Raw genomic sequence first — 17,927 nt, 5'->3', positions numbered from 1 at the left:
TAGAACAAAACCTGCCAAAGCCGTCATTTCCCCTACTTGAATTCTTCAATGGAACCGATCAAGCTAGGCCTTTACGGAAGCAACTTGATCTTCTCCACCGTCAGCAGCTCAGGCTTGGAGTTGTTATTGAGCTGTTGGCCCTCGGCTTCCTGCTGTTTAAATTTCTTCAGCGGTCTGATGCGGCATGAGAAATAGTCCTCGATCTATTGTAATGTTTTGCCCTTGGTCTCCGGCTAGCAAACGTAAAAGAAACCCATTTCCAAAAACGAGATGCATTCGTACATAATGTGTAGTGTGCTCCCACAGTGTAGTGACGCCTGTTGATGCCAGCGCACAAAGCCTTCCTCGAAGATGGGGTTGCATTACTTCCGATGTGTAGACACGGGCCGGGGCTCCAACCATGCCGCAAACGAGCCCGGTCAAAATACGTCCCGGATAGATCATTTTCACGTTGGTGGCGCACGCCATTATGATCCAGCTGATAATCATGGGAATTTCCGTGATCAGTACAGCCTTCTTGTGTCCAAAATTGTCCACTACGTAGCCACTGACCAGGGTGTTCCAGTCGTTGATGCCACCCACGATGTTTGGTTTTCGTTCACCGGATGACGGGGATGTCTTTACTATATAAAAGGGTGCACCTATGAATGGATCCCTAAGATGAAAAAAAAAAGTTTTTAACTAGATATAAAAATGCATAAGTTATGTAGTATGTACATAGGATTATGGTTTTACACGATTCACATTGTTTTTACTTCTGCGTCTAAAATGTTTACCGCACATTGATTATAACTTGATTTTTCTATGCAAAATTTCGGATTTTTAGAAACTTGTTGCATAAATTTCGGATGTAAATTGGAGTAACACGATCAAAAATTCAACCGGAGGAACCGTGTAAAACAGAATTCGGTGTACTCTAATAAACAACTTTTCAAAAGTACTCACCTCATCGATTCCATGAAGGCCAAAGACTGCACGGATTTGCATTTATTTGATGTCAATAATCGTAGGCTTTGTCGGAAATAAGGAACAAACGTTGCAACGTCGGAACACAGATGTACTCTCCATAGTCATTCCTAGACCAAGTCATATTGAGATCACGAGTTTCCGAGCCAGGACCGATCGAGCGAGGAACCCACTTGGCACAACAAATTTGGTTGACTCCAGCAGACGGAGAAGGAAGTTGGTTGATCTTGAATTTGGGTGGTTTCTTGCGACAGAGTGCGATCAAGTCACTGGGTTCACTGGCTGATATTTATAGGTAAACTTTCAATAACGGTAACGACGATTACTGTATGTAGATCAAATATTCTTGATATAATTTTGCCGTAAAAAGCGATTATTTTCAATTTAAATAATAAAAGCCAAACAAAAACAAAGTTGTGTGGTGAATTTACAAAAAAATGACAGGTCGGAAAAGGGTAGACTTGGGTTCAACGGGGTTTGTGGCGAAAAAAATAATAAAGGAAACAGGGGTGAAAATATCCAAAAAAAGTTTTTTGTTGTTTTTCAATAGTTCCAGGCGTCAAAAAATACTGGTTTCTTGGGAAAAGTGTCTTAGAAAAATAAAAAGAACCATTTGAGCAAATAATATTTTTTCACGGGAAAGGTCTATTATTTAATTTATGTGTGGTTCTATATCGATTATATTAGGGTGGAGCTATTCCAAAATTTTATAACGGCGACACATGTATCTTCTATAGATATTTTTGGCAGTGTAAGCTTCGATGCAGAGTACACGAGCTTTGTTCGCCAGTGACAGGCGTATGGGGCCCTTGGATGAAATGAGAGATGCCAGATCGAAAACAACTCTAAATTTGGGTTGTTTGATCCTGGGTGGTGCGGATAGAATCGATTTGGTTGTCAAACTGAAGCCAAAATTTTCTATTGTGCCGGAGCCAAACATTGAAGATTGTGGTTATGTTCGTTTCAGATTCTATATTGAGAAGTATTGTTATTATTTGGGAAAAAATAAAAATAAACAGTTTGAGTTTTGTATTATTTGTAACACAAATTTTCACATTACATTTCGAGTGGAAAATTAGTAGGAATGCAATTTAAAAGTACTCATTATAAAATTTCACGAGATTCAACAGCTGATTGAAGCAGAAATGTATATGTAAACTATAGATAGTAGAATCTATAGATGAGCGAAAGCATGGCTGAGTCGATTTTTTTGCCCGTGCACACGCGCATATGACGTCACAGCCGTTACGTTTCCATTGAAATCGTGACGTCATGCTCGTTTGGAGACACGTTTGACAGTTCGTTTGGAGACAGAGGATTTATCTTCGCTCATTCATATATTCCACTATCTATAATGTAAACCATCAAAAAGTCATGTAGAGTCTTGCGCATTTGTGCGGCCTCATGCAGCATGGAAAGAGAAATTCGAAGAGCGGGAAATGTTTGACAACTAAGTAACTGCAAAATAATTTTGCTTATGGGATTGATTTCAAAATATTTCGCTACTCGCTTGAGAACAGAAAAGCGGCTCTATCCGCAGCATCCAGGTTTGATCTACCCGTGTTTTTTTTTTCTTGAGCAAGGGTAAACGGAAATCTGCAACCAGACACCTGAGGAGGTACTCAGGTAGTGTGGGGATGGGTATGTCATGTAACTCTTACCCGACCCACTAAAACCAAAACCCTTTCGCCAGTCCGTACCCCCGGCCCGCAATTAAGCAATACATCAGAGGGGGACTATTGAGAACGCTCACGCCTATGCTAACGCACTTGACGTCAATACACACAACATCGACTTCAAGGGTTAAATGAGGTGAACCGGTCAAGGGCCGAAAACCTCATTAATAAAGACAATAAAAAAAAGACTTCAAGGGTGGCTACCTCACCACCCGTCGATCGCAAGCTATGATAGTAACCTAACGGTCCGTATCATAATCTCACGTTGGAGACGAGCACCCCGACAACAACCACCGCGCGTGAACCGCAATGACCTCTATATCTACATACTGAGGTCCCCGCAGCCCACCCGCGACATGTTGGTTGTCGGGGTGAGCAAAGTGTTCACTGCATCACAGGTGCCCTTACTGCACTCGTTGGTTTTGTTCAAGACGCCACCACCGCTGCAGTTTCGACATAATCTGTTGAGATGCTGTGTTCACCGCATTCCATATAGCTTCTTCCCGGCACATCCTCTCGACGAGGTTGTCCGGGGTTGTATCCATACCACTAATAAGCAGCATGGTATTGCGTTCTACCTCGAATCGCGGGCATGCGAACATCACATGCTCTGCCGATTCTACCTCACCTACACATTCAGGACACTCCGCAGAATCTGCGAAGCCAAACCTGTGAAGGAATTTCTTAAAGCAGCCATGTTCGGACAACACCTGTGTTAGGTGGAAGTTGACTTGACCATGCTTCCTATCAACCCAGTTGGACACATCTGGAATCAGTCTGTGGGTCCAACGACCTTTGACTGCGGTGTCCCATGCTTTTTGCCATTTGAGCAACGAAGCTGCTCTCTTGACACGTCGCACTTGCACCGAGTTCCTTTCGTTGTAGCACTCCACATCCACATCCAGTGTGTCGATCGGCATCATTCCAGCTATAACGCACACCGCCTCATATGATATGGTGCGATATGCGCTCGCGACACGTAAGCACATCAGCCGGTGTACTCTGATCAATTTCTTTACATTGTACTCGGCTTTTAGTGCTACGGCCCATGCCGGCACGCCATAACGGATGATAGACAATGCTACGCCAGCTATCAGCCTACGCACTTGACTACACTACTAAAAATCCACACATATTTATTGGCAAAAATCCATAGATTTAACTTATGATGTATATCAGCACACACATAACCATTCTCCACGCGAACTACTAATAAAATATATATCTAAATAAACTTTATATGTGGTCCCGAATAAGCAATAATTTAATTTATGTGTGGTTCTATATTGATTATATTAGGGTGAAGCTATTGCAAAAATTTATAACGGCGACACATATATGTTATATAGATATTTTTGGCAGTGTATGCACCGCCGATCTGTTGGACATCATTCGTGATAAAGATTTTATCGCCAATGAAGCCCGCTTGAGCTTATCATCGATCATCACGCCCAGATGCTTGAGAGACCTCACGGAGTTAACTGTGCAGGTCCCTACTCTTATCCTAGCCTGTTGCAACCCATGACGGTTATGCACTACCACGACTTCCGTCTTGTGGTGTGCAAGGGATAACCGTCTCGAGTTGAGCCATTCCTCCACTCTACCAATCGCGTATGAAGCCTTCAATCTAACTTCGTCGAGAGTGTCGCCTGCTACTTCTAGCATTACGTCATCCGCGAAGCCTTCTATCTTCACTCCGGCGTAATACTCCATCGTACATAATATTCCACAGAACCGGTCCGAGGATCGATCCCTGTGGAACACCCGCGGATACTACGATCGACTTTTGACCAGCATCAGTGTCGTATAACAGCACTCTATTCTGAAAATAGCTTTTCAGTATCCTGCACAGGTAATCCGGAACTCTCAATCGGTGCAGGGAGTCAGCAATTGCTGCCCAGCTAGCATTGTTGAACGCGTTTTTTACATCGAGTGTAATCAACGCGCAGTACCTAATACCTCTTCTGTTTAAACCTCTCGCTATCTTGGCCGTATCCGTTACCGCTCGAATTGCTTCGATGGTAGAACGGCCCTTACGGAAGCCATACTGGTTGCTAGATAAGCCACCAGCACACTCTGTATAAGCCGACAATCTATTCAGAATGACCCTCTCTAGCAGCTTTCCAGCTGTGTCGAGTAGGCAAATTGGTCTGTATGCCGAAGGATCCCCCGGCTGTTTGCCAGGCTTCGGTAATAGCACCAATTTCTGCCGTTTCCATCGATCTGGGAAGTTTCCTTCGTCCATGCATCTCTGGAGCCAGCTCCTGAACATATCTGGATTGGCAAGAATGGCGTGTTTAAGGGCCAGGTTTGGAATACCATCCGGGCCTGGCGCCTTATTGAGCTTAAGTTTTCTTGCGGCTACGATAAGCTCTTCGTTAGTCACTAGCGGTACCACTTCGACTGACTCGTATGGTGTAGCGGGCCAGTCCGATGGTTCATGTGTCGGAAACAGTCCCTCTACTATACTGGCTAACAGCTCTGGGGATCTTTCAGGAGGTGTGCTATTGGTCCTAGACATCACTATCCTGTATGCATCACCCCACGGGGTATCATTCGCCATCCTGCACAGCTGTTCGAAGCAGGCTCGCTTGCTACATTTAATCTCGTGGAATACCCCTCGTCTATCGAGTCGCTCAGCGTCTGTTCTAGCACGTCGCAACCTTCTTTTAGCTTTAAGACAGGTTCTACGAAGATCTGCAATCGTGTCAGACCACCAGTACACTGGTTGTCGATTTCCTGGGGGCTGGGTCTTCCTTGGCATCGCCACGTCGCAAGCACGTGTAAGTACTTCCGTCAGGTCGTTACCGCTTAGCTCCTGATTGAACTGCGAAGTGCGCCATCCGGGATCCGTTGCACCACCTCTTCTCGTCGTAGTTCTACCCGTGTGAACAGGGTATTTTGGGATTTTCTTATATTTACTCATACCCCCAATACTATAAAAATCCCTTTAGGAAGTGAATCATTCCGATTGTGGCGTTTTTTAATCTATGACGTTTCTCTTCTATATATTTTTCATCTATTCTTCTTATAATGAAGTTTGGAGTAATCTGAGGGAGTAATCTCAGGGAGTAATCGGTTTTCGAATTTTTCTGAGATGTTTTTTCCAAAGTTACCTTTGTATCGATATAGATACGGCAAATACTAATATCATCAATAAATAAATATTTAATGTAAAATTCAAGCTTGGAAAATGGAAGCTCTAAATAAAATCAAATTCGAAAAGGGCCATAGGGAAACTGTAGATGAAGCCATAACAACGGAAGCGGAAGATTCTGCAATGGAGCTGGAACCTGACCTCGAAACGGAGATAGCGGCAATTCAACAACAAATGGGACGTGAGGAATACATTGAAGAAGAGATGCTAATATTTGCAGATTTCGAAAATCATTTGGCTGCGGAAGATCTATCGGATGCTAATATAAGAGTGAAGGTAATTGGAATCGACTCAGACAACCCCGTCATCCAGATTAACGATGATATCTACCGCGGGTCATACGATTTTGCACTAGGGACGAACGTTTTTCTGGAAGAGGATGAAGTGGCCAAAAGTAATCTCGATCCGCTGTACAGTCCTAATCCGCCCAAGATGTACAAATACAGTGGCAAAAGTAATAAGGTAATCAAAATGAAGCGAATATTCGCTACGCCCAAAACCGATGCGACGATCAAAACCGAACCGGATGCACCCGCAACAGAGGAATCGCGTTCGGTTGACAACGAACGGTGCTTGGTAACGCGTTCGTACGAGGAAGCGCTAAACTTGCATCTGCCACTGGGAGGTCTCCCGCCGCGGCGCATCGGCATTGAACAGAACTTCGAACAAGTTGTGCACCGAAAGCCGGTGACGCTTACCAGGGTGGACAGCGATGTCGAAGATGACGCAGTGCGGGATGACCCACGGGATTTGGACTACAAGCCAGGGATGGACGCATGAGCGGCCGCTAAAGAGTTGTTTTAGCTCTACATCAATTCGACGCGTTTTGTATTCGATTTCCTCACGTGAGACGACCATGAAACTCAATTGGGAAGTATCGGCCAACATTATTTTGAAAGGTATCTTAAGCATTAAGGAATGTAGTCTAAGTGAAAATAAATACCAAATTATTATAAATATACACTAAGTTTTGATTATTGTATGTAATTGTAATTGTCTTTTATATTAAACTAGCCCTTATACACATAATGTGTACACCATATAAAAATCATGCTCCTTAGTTCACATTGAAATCATCAGTCATATGCCAATCATACGTATATTTTCTGCCCATAGCTTTAATAAATCCTCACCTCATGGTGTGCATGACATGTTGACTTGTCATATTTTCAAGAAATAGAAACAAGTGGTGCGCTGGATGGTCCCACCAGGAATTTTGTTTTGGAGCTATTCATTGTTTCTCAAAATCAGCTATGGTATGTATCTTTATTATTTTTTTTTTATGGTCTACTCATTCCATTACGAAACACAGGAACCTACTCGTCCTGACTAATTGTTCAGTTATCCATAACTATGCATCTTATTCTCCTTTTCATACTTCTGTTCATTAAACTCAACATAAAACCTAAGATCGTGTAACCTCAACAATTTTCAATTGTCCAGACCTGACCGAGTTTTCCAGACTCGATCATGGTTACCCAGACAACGTATCAAAGACGTGATTTTTTGTTGAGTTTATTTTCCGATGCTTGAAAAAAGGGATAACTTTCTATTGTAACTTATTTCCATAGTTATACCTACGAAGAAAAAAAAGAACACACCTCTATTTTCAAATTAACAAAAATATGATTTTACTGTATTAACATCACCGTTATGCTGTGGTCGTGGTGGCCGTATATTTGAGACGAAGGCAATTTTCAACATTTGTAAAATGTATATCACTCACAGTTAAAATTATTCCTTCTCGCTACATACCTTTATTACGTACCGCCGGCTTGGAACCAAGAACAAATTTTTTCCGACATTAACAAGTTCTCCTAAGATTTCTCGCGCTAGAAAAACTTAAGCAAACACATGATTTTCATGATCACTATCCCAAAAGCGCAAGAAAATTACAAACAGGTCTAACACTTTTTTTTTACTTGATGTACTTAATTTATTCTCCAATAAAAAATAAATTTTATCTTTTGTACAATCTAATTCACTTTTTTGGCACAACATATACGAAGTCACTAAATAAGTAATAGGGGGAAAGACTAATAGACGTAGTAAACTACAGAGGACGATTGTCGCTGCGGTTCCCTTTGTTATCGTCCCCAAACATGTTGGGTACCTAACGTACTGATTTTTCCTTCGTTGACATTTAGTGCCCTATCCTCGCCAGCAAAAGATGTTTCGCCAGTGACGACAGCGACAAGCTTCCTCTATAGTTTATTAGCTCTATTCATTATACCTATAGTTCGATGCACCATTACCATTATCAAATTCGATAGTGATCATTTAGGTTTTACCACCTTTTGAATGCAACTTGTTACGAGAAAATCGGTTAAGAATAACTATATGAAAAGTTGTCTAATGTTTTTCCTAGCTTTTGTGCACACACATACACACGGACAGACAGATACTCGATCATCTCGTCGTGCTGAGTCAATTTGTATATAATACTGTAGGTTTTCGAGACTTATATGTATAAAAAGTTCGCTTTTGGAGTGAAATGATAGCCTTTCGGTACTACTTTGTTGTACGAGAAAGGCAAAAACATGAATACAGTAATATCCCGATTTTATCACCTCCCTGGTGAATTTTGGGGTGTTAAGGCTATCATTTCACTCCAAATTCGAACTTTTGATAGAAGTCCCGGAGACCCATAGTGTTATATACCATTCGACTCAGCTCGATGAGCTAAACAAATGTCTGTCTGTCCGTGTGTGCGTGTGTGTGTGTGTGTGTATGTGTGTGCGTGTGTGTGCACAAAATGCCATAAAAAACATTAGCCAAATTTTCACATAGAAACTCTTAACCGATTTTCTTGCAACAAGTTGCATCCGACAGAGACTAAAACGCTGTTGATCACTATTGAATTTCATAATAATTGCAAATTGCAAAAAATAGATAATATTAAAATAGTGATGAGACATAGTCACATAGAACAATAATGTGTTATGAAAAATGCTTTGCATCTATGAATATTTTATCCGTGGCTTCCCATTAAGAGTTTCATCGCACTATAAAGATGCTCGTGTTGCACGCATTTAGGCGTAAGTATGCTCTTCGTTCAGTTTCATAGTACTATGAAATTGTCCGAAAGTCAAAATTCGAACATAGGAAATTCGAGAAACTTTTGGCAGCGCCATCTGTCGTCTACTAGTGTAAATTTTCTATCATAACATTAGACGGTGTAACTGTTTTGCCTTTCTTGTACATCATCGAGGTGTAAGCGTAAAGGCTACATTCATTACCTTTTTGCGCGAGAAAGGCGCCATCACCGCTAGGTGGATTAATCTGGGTTTTAATGTATGAATCATTTTATGCATTGGAAAGACAAAATAAGTGAACGCTATCCGTTATTTCTTGTCGAAATTGCTTACAGAATCCTTTCCAAGTAGGGGGGATCCCCCAGCGCCGGATACCTCCCAATACCGGACACTTCTTGAAACGGCACAAGCATAGATCCCTCCATCATCTTATAGTACAAAAGAAAGCTATTGGAAGGTCCTTTACCTACATGGAATATCAGATCCCCATGTTGTAAACTTTGTACAAAATTTGAAATTGAACAAAAATATCAAAAAATTTCACGTTTCGCCTTATTTTAGAAGATTTGAATCAATAATATTAAAATCAATTGGAAGCATTCATATTATGTCGAGATGGTCAATATTAGTTATATTTCAAATAACGATCATGATTTGTTAGATAGGTATATAATGTATCTTTGGTGCAAAATCAATTTCTGTACCCGGTAGCTGTCCCCGGGTCCGGACAGTGAGTTTTTTCATGTGATCAAATAGCCATTCTCTGCCCCTGTTTTGTTGAACTTACTTCAATTCAATTGTTTTTTCTTACTGAGGTATCAGAAAGCCTCAGAAATAAACTGAAACAAACATTGAAGATGTCATTGAAAAAGGAGGGAATTTTGAGTAGGATGTAAGACATTGAGCTGGAGAGTCGAATAAGCTCTACAAACACGTGTTAATATCTACAACGTGAAGCAAGTGAAAAATATTACTATTCTAAATAAATGATGTCTTTACTTATGTAACAGGAACTTGGTCATATTTGGATATGATGCAATAGTGTCCGGTACTCGGGGACAATTTTTTGAACCGTGAAAATTTTACCTAAAATTCATTATCAAAATACATCGTCTAAAAACGTATTTAAATGATCAAATATAGTTTGTATGAATCATCAATGATCATATTTTGTGTATATGGTATACAAGTAAACATAATCCGGATAATTAGAGAGTTTTTCGTTAAATGGCCTATGTGTCCGGCACTGGGAGATCTCCCCCTACTCAGAAGTCTTTCATAATAAACTGCAGGATGTGAAAGTTATTTCATGGAAACCAATGTTGTTTGCGGTATTTTTTACGGAAATAAAACGAATGACTAAAATTTTCAAAAAATTTTGGGGTTACAAAATCGGGTGGAAAACGTGATAAAATCGGTGGTAGACAAAATCGGGGAGTGACATAATCGGGTCAACACAGTACTCGTGGATGCCATTTTTGGGGGAAGTGGTTGCTGACAGGGATTGAATCCAAAAGAGAATGAAAGAGTCTTTTACTTATCATCTTTGTAGGGGAAATGACGGCTTTGGCAGGTTTTGTTCTATTATTGGCTGCTATTTGATGAACTGCCAACTGTCAAACGTCACCGGTACGGAATACAGCAACCAAATTGAGAGCGGAAAATAGTGACCGGTACGGAAACGAGTGACGAAACTAAAATGAAAGCGCTGCGCGGGTGATTAAAATGCTCGCGATCGATAATGATGCTCTAAATATAAACTTTATTCAACAACTAACTATATTTAATAAGAGGAACAATTACTCACATTTTTTATCCTTCCCAGTTGATGGTTGCGTCTGTGATGAAAACTGCGTCCACTTTACACATTCCGCCATATCAACTCACCATTTCATAAGATTTATCTTATGACTTTTTCACATCAAGAGTTGCGATGAAAATCATAAGATAATTCTTATGTTTATTTTTTCTATTGATAATTCCTATGAACTTCATAAGATACAAAAATGAATTCCATAACAGGTCAATAATTATCATAAGAGGCTCAATAAAAATGAAATTCGAATATTTATTCATGCTGCATAAGATGAGTCTTATGATAGTCCTAAGATAGTTTAGTTGAGTGTAATATTGACCATCTCGACATAATATGAATGCTTTCAATTGATTTTAATATTATTGATTCAAATCTTCTAAAATAAGGCGAAACGTGACATTTTTTGATATTTTTGTTCAATTTCAAATTTTGTACAAAGTTTACAACATGGGGATCTGATATTCCATGTAGGTAAAGGACCTTCCAATAGCTTTCTTTTGTACTATAAGATGATGGAGGGATCTATGCTTGTGCCGTTTCAAGAAGTGTCCGGTATTGAGAGGTATCCGGCGCTGGGGGATCTCCCCCTACTTGGAAAGGATTCTGTAAGCAATTTCGACAAGAAATAACGGATACCGTTCACTTATTTTGCCTTTCCAATGCATAAAATGAATAATCATACAATCATACATTAAAAAATTGGAAATAATTTTTTTTCCGATTTTGTCACATACCCTGTTTTAACACCCCAAAATTCACCAGGGAGGTGATAAAATCGGGATATTACTGTATTCATGTTTTTGCCTTTCTCGTACAACAAAGTAGTACCGAAAGGCTATCATTTCACTCCAAAAGCGAACTTTTTATATAAGTCTCGAAAACCTACAGTATTATATACAAATTGACTCAGCACGACGAGATGATCGAGTATCTGTCTGTCCGTGTGTATGTGTGTGCACAAAAGCTAGGAAAAACATTTAGACAACTTTTCATATAGTTATTCTTAACCGATTTTCTCGTAACAAGTTTCATTCAAAAGGTGGTAAAACCTAAATGATCACTATCGAATTTGATAATGGTAATGGTGCATCGAACTAGAGGCCTTGATTGAGGTCTCTACATCGAACTATAGGTATAATGAATAGAGCTAATAAACTATAGAGGAAGCTTGTCGCTGTCGTCACTGGCGAAACATCTTTTGCTGGCGAGGATAGGGCACTAAATGTCAACGAAGGAAAAATCAGTACGTTAGGTACCCAACATGTTTGGGGACGATAACAAAGGGAACCGCAGCGACAATCGTCCTCTGTAGTTTACTACCTCTATTATATTATAATGCCATATAAGGTAGGTGTCTTGGCTAAATGCGAGGAAGGCAGTTTCACTACTCGGTGAATTGAAGGGCCTCATACGCCTGTCACTGGAGAACAAAGCTCGTGTACTCTGCATCGAGGCTTAGAACCGGTGTTAGGGCGCAATCGTTAATGCGAACATTTTTATATTCGGTTAGTTACTGTAGGATAAATTCTTTTTCGAGTCCCTATAATCAAGCAGGTATATCAAGCATACCACATCGTTATAATGCTGCATGATTGAGTGTTTAATTTTGTTAAAATATCGAAAACAAAAGTGTGCATAAAAATTGCCTCGTCATAACAAAAAGGTGGTAGAGAATTAACACTGTTGTTTACACTGCCCATGATCGCATTTTTGTAACATTTGCATTTTTGTCGATTTTGAGTTAAGCTCATGAATCATCTCCAAATTGCTAGTTCTTCCAGCTGACCAGGTGAAATAAGAATGTTTGTTCCAAAAAACTCGAAAAAACTACCAAGTTGTTTTGTAACATTAAGCAAAGTGACCGCATAACCGTAACACTGGAAAACTTTATTGCCGGTACGCCATGCGCTGTGTACAAAAATTTTCGAAAATAGATGGCATTCAAATACCAAGTAATGGAAATGTTTCTACCGAAGATTCCAACTAGATACAGTTTTTGTGCAATTTTTGGGGATTTTTAGAAAATCTTTGAGATTTGTATACTTATGCATAATTACAAACTTCATCGTTCGATTTCTCCCAAGCCTACACTGCCGTAAAAAAAAATTTGATTTTCATAAACTCTGCCTTATGAAACATCGAAAGTTCATTCCATTTCTGTTTCATAAGACCCTTATTAAAAACATAACAAACTTTACAAAATTCATAACTTTACCTTATGATATTTATAACCCATACTTGTGTAATATTTTCATACGGTGTACTTATGAAAGAACATGCGTTCATTTCTGCTGAGTTTATTTTGAGTGACATTTCAACAGAAACAAGTGCGTAACGTGCGGAAGCCCTGGTGGAAGCAGCTCAAACGGAAGGGGATCAATCTCGGCAGCGGAATGTCCGAAAAATATCGTTTACCGGCTTTACCATCAACGTCGAGGATGGCAATGTTCTGGGCACCGTCACCGTTTCCATGGAGCGACCAAACGTATACAAGCACCACGAAGTTGGCGAAGGGAAAACCATCATTGTCCATCCTCAATCAACGAGCCGATAACGATCTTGGATAAAAGAAACTCGGAGGTAAATGCTGGACAAAGAGAATGAATGTGGGAGTTATTTTGTTGTGTAAGTATTCTAGTGAATACTAAATTTTGATTTCTTCCTGCAGGGAAATATTCAACTGCCGAAAACTGCTATCCGAGATCCCGACATCAATCAACAATCAAGATCATCAAGAACAATTTCAAAATTGGTTGACGGAAGTAATCCGGCTCACGAGCAATCATTGAAAAATTAATGAATATAGTTAATGGCGAGGTTAATGGTAAGATATGAATCATAAACAAATTTTCTCAATCGTAAACATAAATAATCATAAAGCTAAATAAGCTATAAGCTTTATGATTTATTTAGTCCAAAGTATTTTGATATGAAACGTCATATTCATTATTCCTAAAATGATCTTTTTACAATCTGATGTATCATATCATACAATCATAGTCTAGAAAGCCATAGTTCAGGTTTTACCTATTACCATACCACGGAAAAAGTTCTATATGTCCCGAACTGCATCACTTACTTGTCATAAAGGCTGATTTATAGTTACGTGTCACGGGATTTGGTCCCCTATGCATTTTCAAAGGGCGGGAATTTCGTTTTCCGTGCCCAAATTCATTGCCCTTTAAAAATGCTTGGGGGACCGAATCCCGTGACACGTTTTCTGATTTTTGCGTTACGTAATTTGTGAACAGACCCCAAATACTGCCGTTTAAAAATGCTTGGGGCACCAAATCCCGTGACACGTTTTCCGAACTGTAAACCAGCCTTAAGACAAGGCTTGTAGATTTACAGATATGTTATTCGACCTCAACAGTAAGGTCGTCTTCAGTGTCTTGTAAAGCTGAGAAATATACGAAACACTAAGACGATCTCACTATGGAGCTCAAAATACGAATCAGTAATGTTACCATCAAGTGTAGTTACAATATGATACATATTACTAAAGCCGCCACGCAATGCAGTGGAACGGCGACAAAACGGCAGATTTGACAGGTAGTCCATATATTTTCTGTCAAATTTTCCGTTTCCGTCGCCGTTCTGCTGGATTGAATTTGGGGCTTAACTCTTGTCTTATTATGAATTATTTTTAATTTTCTTTTTGAACAACATATCTATGTTTGTCTTACTATCTCTATTTATTTCAAGCAATCTAATGGAAGAACGATTAACCACACTCTGGAATACATCCATGAAAAAGAAGGTAGAAGGGGACATCTAAAAAGATAAGTATAATTTCAATTGTTTAATTGCTTTAAAGGTGAATCGTATTTGGCACAGACTGACCTGTTAGACATTTCGGTTATACTATGTTCGCATTAGGGCATTGTAGCATGTTATTCGGCTATCTTGATGACCTTTCTTTTGTCGATAATTTGAATAACATGTTATTCAGGTCGTAGTGCGAACATAGTATTAGTTCAAGCACGCTTAAAGGATTATTTGTGATTGTTTAGATACTTGATATTCAGCATTATCACAATAGCTCTAATAAATGGTCGCAATGATTGAAATACCCAAAAAGGAAAAAAACAGCATTGTCCGCTTCTATGCGAATATTAAACAACCTAAGGCTAAAAGATTAAGCTTAAGCGGAAATTTTACCGAGGCATTCAATCATAAATTGTGGGACAAAATTTATCGTGTTTAGATTTTTTAATTTAAGGTGGCATCCCGAGCAAAGCTTGAAATCGATAACTTGATTTTGATTACTCAGGTTGATTATTATTTTGGTCGTTTTAACGATTAAAATAACAAAATCTTACTGCGACATCAAATTGAAAACTATTTCTAAACTGCAAATTGAAAACTGATTTTGATATTGGTTTTTGATAACGAAATATGAGTTCATATAATTTTGAAATAAACTGCAAACTGAAATCAAAATAAGTAATCAATCACGGAGACCAAGATTTGAAAAGAAATTATGATTTCAATTCGATGTCTTTACCAAAATATGTTTTCTATTTGCCCTCATTATTATGTTAGACTTTACCCGGCATGTGCATTAAAAGGCAGTAATTATGAAGAAATACTAATCCTTTTTTCTTTTCTATTTTAGTCTTCAACGCCAACATCATGACATCCTTAGACATTGATATGCTTAGAGCTCGAATTCTCGGTTAGAACGCACTTTTTAAAAACAGCCATATGCTTTAGCTACTTATACCTCAAACATGACGATTTAGTTGATGAAGAAGTACCGCGAAGCTGCCATTAGTATACGATACCAAATTTTCAAAACGACATATCCTCGGACTTATCTGCTTCGAATCTGATAGCACTTTCACGTAAACCAACGCACCATCAACAGGTAGCAGAAACCCGAACCTAGGTATTTAGGACGTATGAATCTTTGTTTACAAAATCAGATGATTCGTTTTGAAAATTTGGTATTAATTAGTTTATTTTTTTTTTATTTTGAAACATGTTGATTTTTTTTTTCATTTTCGGAGCTACAACATTATTTCTTTTAACATAATTTTGATGATGTTTGGCAGTTAGCTTACTGGCAACTTAGTAAAATCATGTTTGGGGTGTTCAATAAAATGATTTTATAATACATTCAAGATGATGTTATAATACTCAATACCCATAAAAAACCAAATTGAAGCTATTCACTTTGAGATATAGGACAGAGGATAGGAAATATGTGAAATATGTACTAACGACTGTTGGAAAACGTGTTTCCTTTTATTCTTGATAGCAATTTTGATTGTTATTAAAAACTCATTGAAATTTCATTAGGAAAACATTGACAAAAAACATGTAAATCATTTTAGCTGTATTGAAGTATATACATAGCTCGTTCACTCGCTCATTCATTCAAATGATAAAAACGTTCTAGTATTTTTACAAGCTTAGTTGATGTAGTTTTTACATATACTAGAGACAGACTGGTGGTATTTGTACCACGATTCATGGGTATTATCTGTAATGATGACAAAAATTGCTGTGCAACCGAAGAAAACGAAAGCTTGAAACATGTCAATGAGTGAGTCACATGCATTTAAAAGTCACCAGCCTTGTCACCAGCACACTCTGCATCTCACTGGACTGGAAATAGTAATTTATTGGAGCGGTGAATTGTGTAGGGATCCTGAAAGATGAAGCAAAAGTGCTCGATAAAGCCTAGCAGATAGTATATAGTTTTAGCTTTGTGAATGATTGTGTTATAGTTTCGTTATAATAAGTTTCGAGTCTGAAATTGACCAACTGAGTCAGTTATTTGGCAACAAGACAAGACTGTATAACTTTCTTTAGTTTAGATGTTCAGATGTTTAAGTCAAGAATAGAGGTAATAAACTATAGAGGAAGATTGTCAGTTCCCTTTGTTCTAGTTCCCAAACTTGTTGGGTATCGAAACGAACTGATTTTTCCTTCGTTGACGCCTTAACCTTCGAGTGCCCTAACCACACCAGCAAAAGATGTTTTGCCAGTGACGACTGCGACAATCTTCCTCTATAGTGTATTGCCTCTATTAAGTCAAGTGATTTGCTCAATTTATATGCATAACTATAGTTATATATAGTTTATAAACCTTGACAAGTATGACTTATTTTATCTTAACGCAGTGTAATTTGGTATATTTTGTATTTATAGTAATTTGAAAAGATGATTTATTAATAAATTTTATCTCCTGGTTTAAAAAAATGAGTAAAGCGTTATTCTTTTTGTATTCACAAAAAAAATCTAACAACTAAAATCCAATTTCACTTCAGAATTTCATTAGGCAAACTTATAAAATTTCATAAGGTTGTCTAATGAAATTCATACGGCTACTTTAAGACAAACATAAACATCAACTATAGGTCTGGTTCATCCAAAGTTCATCCAGCATCATAAGGTAACCTTATGATTTTCATAGTGTTTCCTTGTGGCTAATTTTCATAAGGCAAATTAATGAAATCCAGAAGGTTTTTTACGGCAGTGTACTTTTGTCGATTGTTACACTCAAAATAATTTTCACCTGAGAGTTACATGAAAACATATGCGGATATTTTCCATCTAGTTTCGTTTGTAGAAGTCAAATGATTTGATAGTGATGGTACTCATTGCTCTCAATTCACCAAAAAAAATGTAATTAAATTTAAGTGAATTTCAACAAACACATAGATTTTAAGTGAATTGGCATTATAGTTTGCGCCATATTCGTGTTAGTGATAGTAATTCCCGTCCACTAAAAGCGAACGGGACCAAAAATGGAATAGTGAAATATTTATTTCATACACAAAGACTCATTTTTGTAAATTGCTCTCATGATATTTCTGTACAATTTTGCATTAGCGATTGATGCAAAACATACACTTCTGTCTTAGTATCCCACTCATATATCTTTCATACATTCGTGACAAGTAGTATTCACTAGAAAAGAACATAGATATTGTTTTCTACGTTTTCATTTAAATTTCACTACATTTCTTTTTGGTATGCATATGACATGTGAGTAAGTTTTATAAGACACAAGTAAGGTCATCATAAATGTCGATTTTTAAAGTCTACCTGATTTTTATAGTGGAAATTAAGTGACAATTATTTTGAGTGTACAAATATGCGATCATAGGCAGTACAGTTTAGAAACAAATCCAGATGTCGCACATGTTGGGGTAGGGATTCAGTACTCCGCCTTCTCCCCCTGGGTGAATTAAGTTGTTTTTTAAAGTTGGTTTTAAGATGATCTTAGGGGCAGCAGGGATTATGTGCAAGAGCTTAACGATCCC

The 17,927-nt window shown here is 38.4% G+C and overlaps 2 protein-coding genes and 1 long non-coding RNA gene across 3 annotated transcripts; 2 read left to right on the top strand and 1 right to left on the bottom strand.

Annotated features, from left to right (window-relative positions):
• LOC134224314 (facilitated trehalose transporter Tret1-like) lies at positions 1–1,330 on the bottom strand. Its single transcript, XM_062703648.1, has 2 exons — positions 946–1,330; positions 1–655 (listed from the first exon to the last, which is right to left on the bottom strand). Exons 1-2 carry the CDS (start codon positions 957–959, stop codon positions 157–159), a joined length of 513 nt encoding a protein of 170 aa, XP_062559632.1. The 5' UTR covers positions 960–1,330; the 3' UTR covers positions 1–156.
• A 4,354-nt stretch (positions 1,331–5,684) lies between these two features.
• Positions 5,685–6,760, top strand: LOC134226437 (uncharacterized). The gene has a single exon (XM_062707204.1). It carries the CDS (start codon positions 5,836–5,838, stop codon positions 6,577–6,579), a length of 744 nt encoding a protein of 247 aa, XP_062563188.1. The 5' UTR covers positions 5,685–5,835; the 3' UTR covers positions 6,580–6,760.
• A 6,141-nt stretch (positions 6,761–12,901) lies between these two features.
• On the top strand, positions 12,902–16,860 carry LOC134219507 (uncharacterized). The gene is made up of 3 exons (XR_009981588.1): positions 12,902–13,230; positions 13,319–13,474; positions 14,356–16,860. It is a non-coding gene; the product is annotated as an uncharacterized LOC134219507 (long non-coding RNA).
• The last annotated feature ends 1,067 nt before the right edge of the window (positions 16,861–17,927 follow it).

The sequence above is a fragment of the Armigeres subalbatus genome, chromosome 3, assembly GCF_024139115.2.
Source record: "Armigeres subalbatus isolate Guangzhou_Male chromosome 3, GZ_Asu_2, whole genome shotgun sequence".
NCBI lineage: Eukaryota > Metazoa > Arthropoda > Insecta > Diptera > Culicidae > Armigeres > Armigeres subalbatus.
This window is presented reverse-complemented; position numbering and strand designations above follow the sequence as displayed.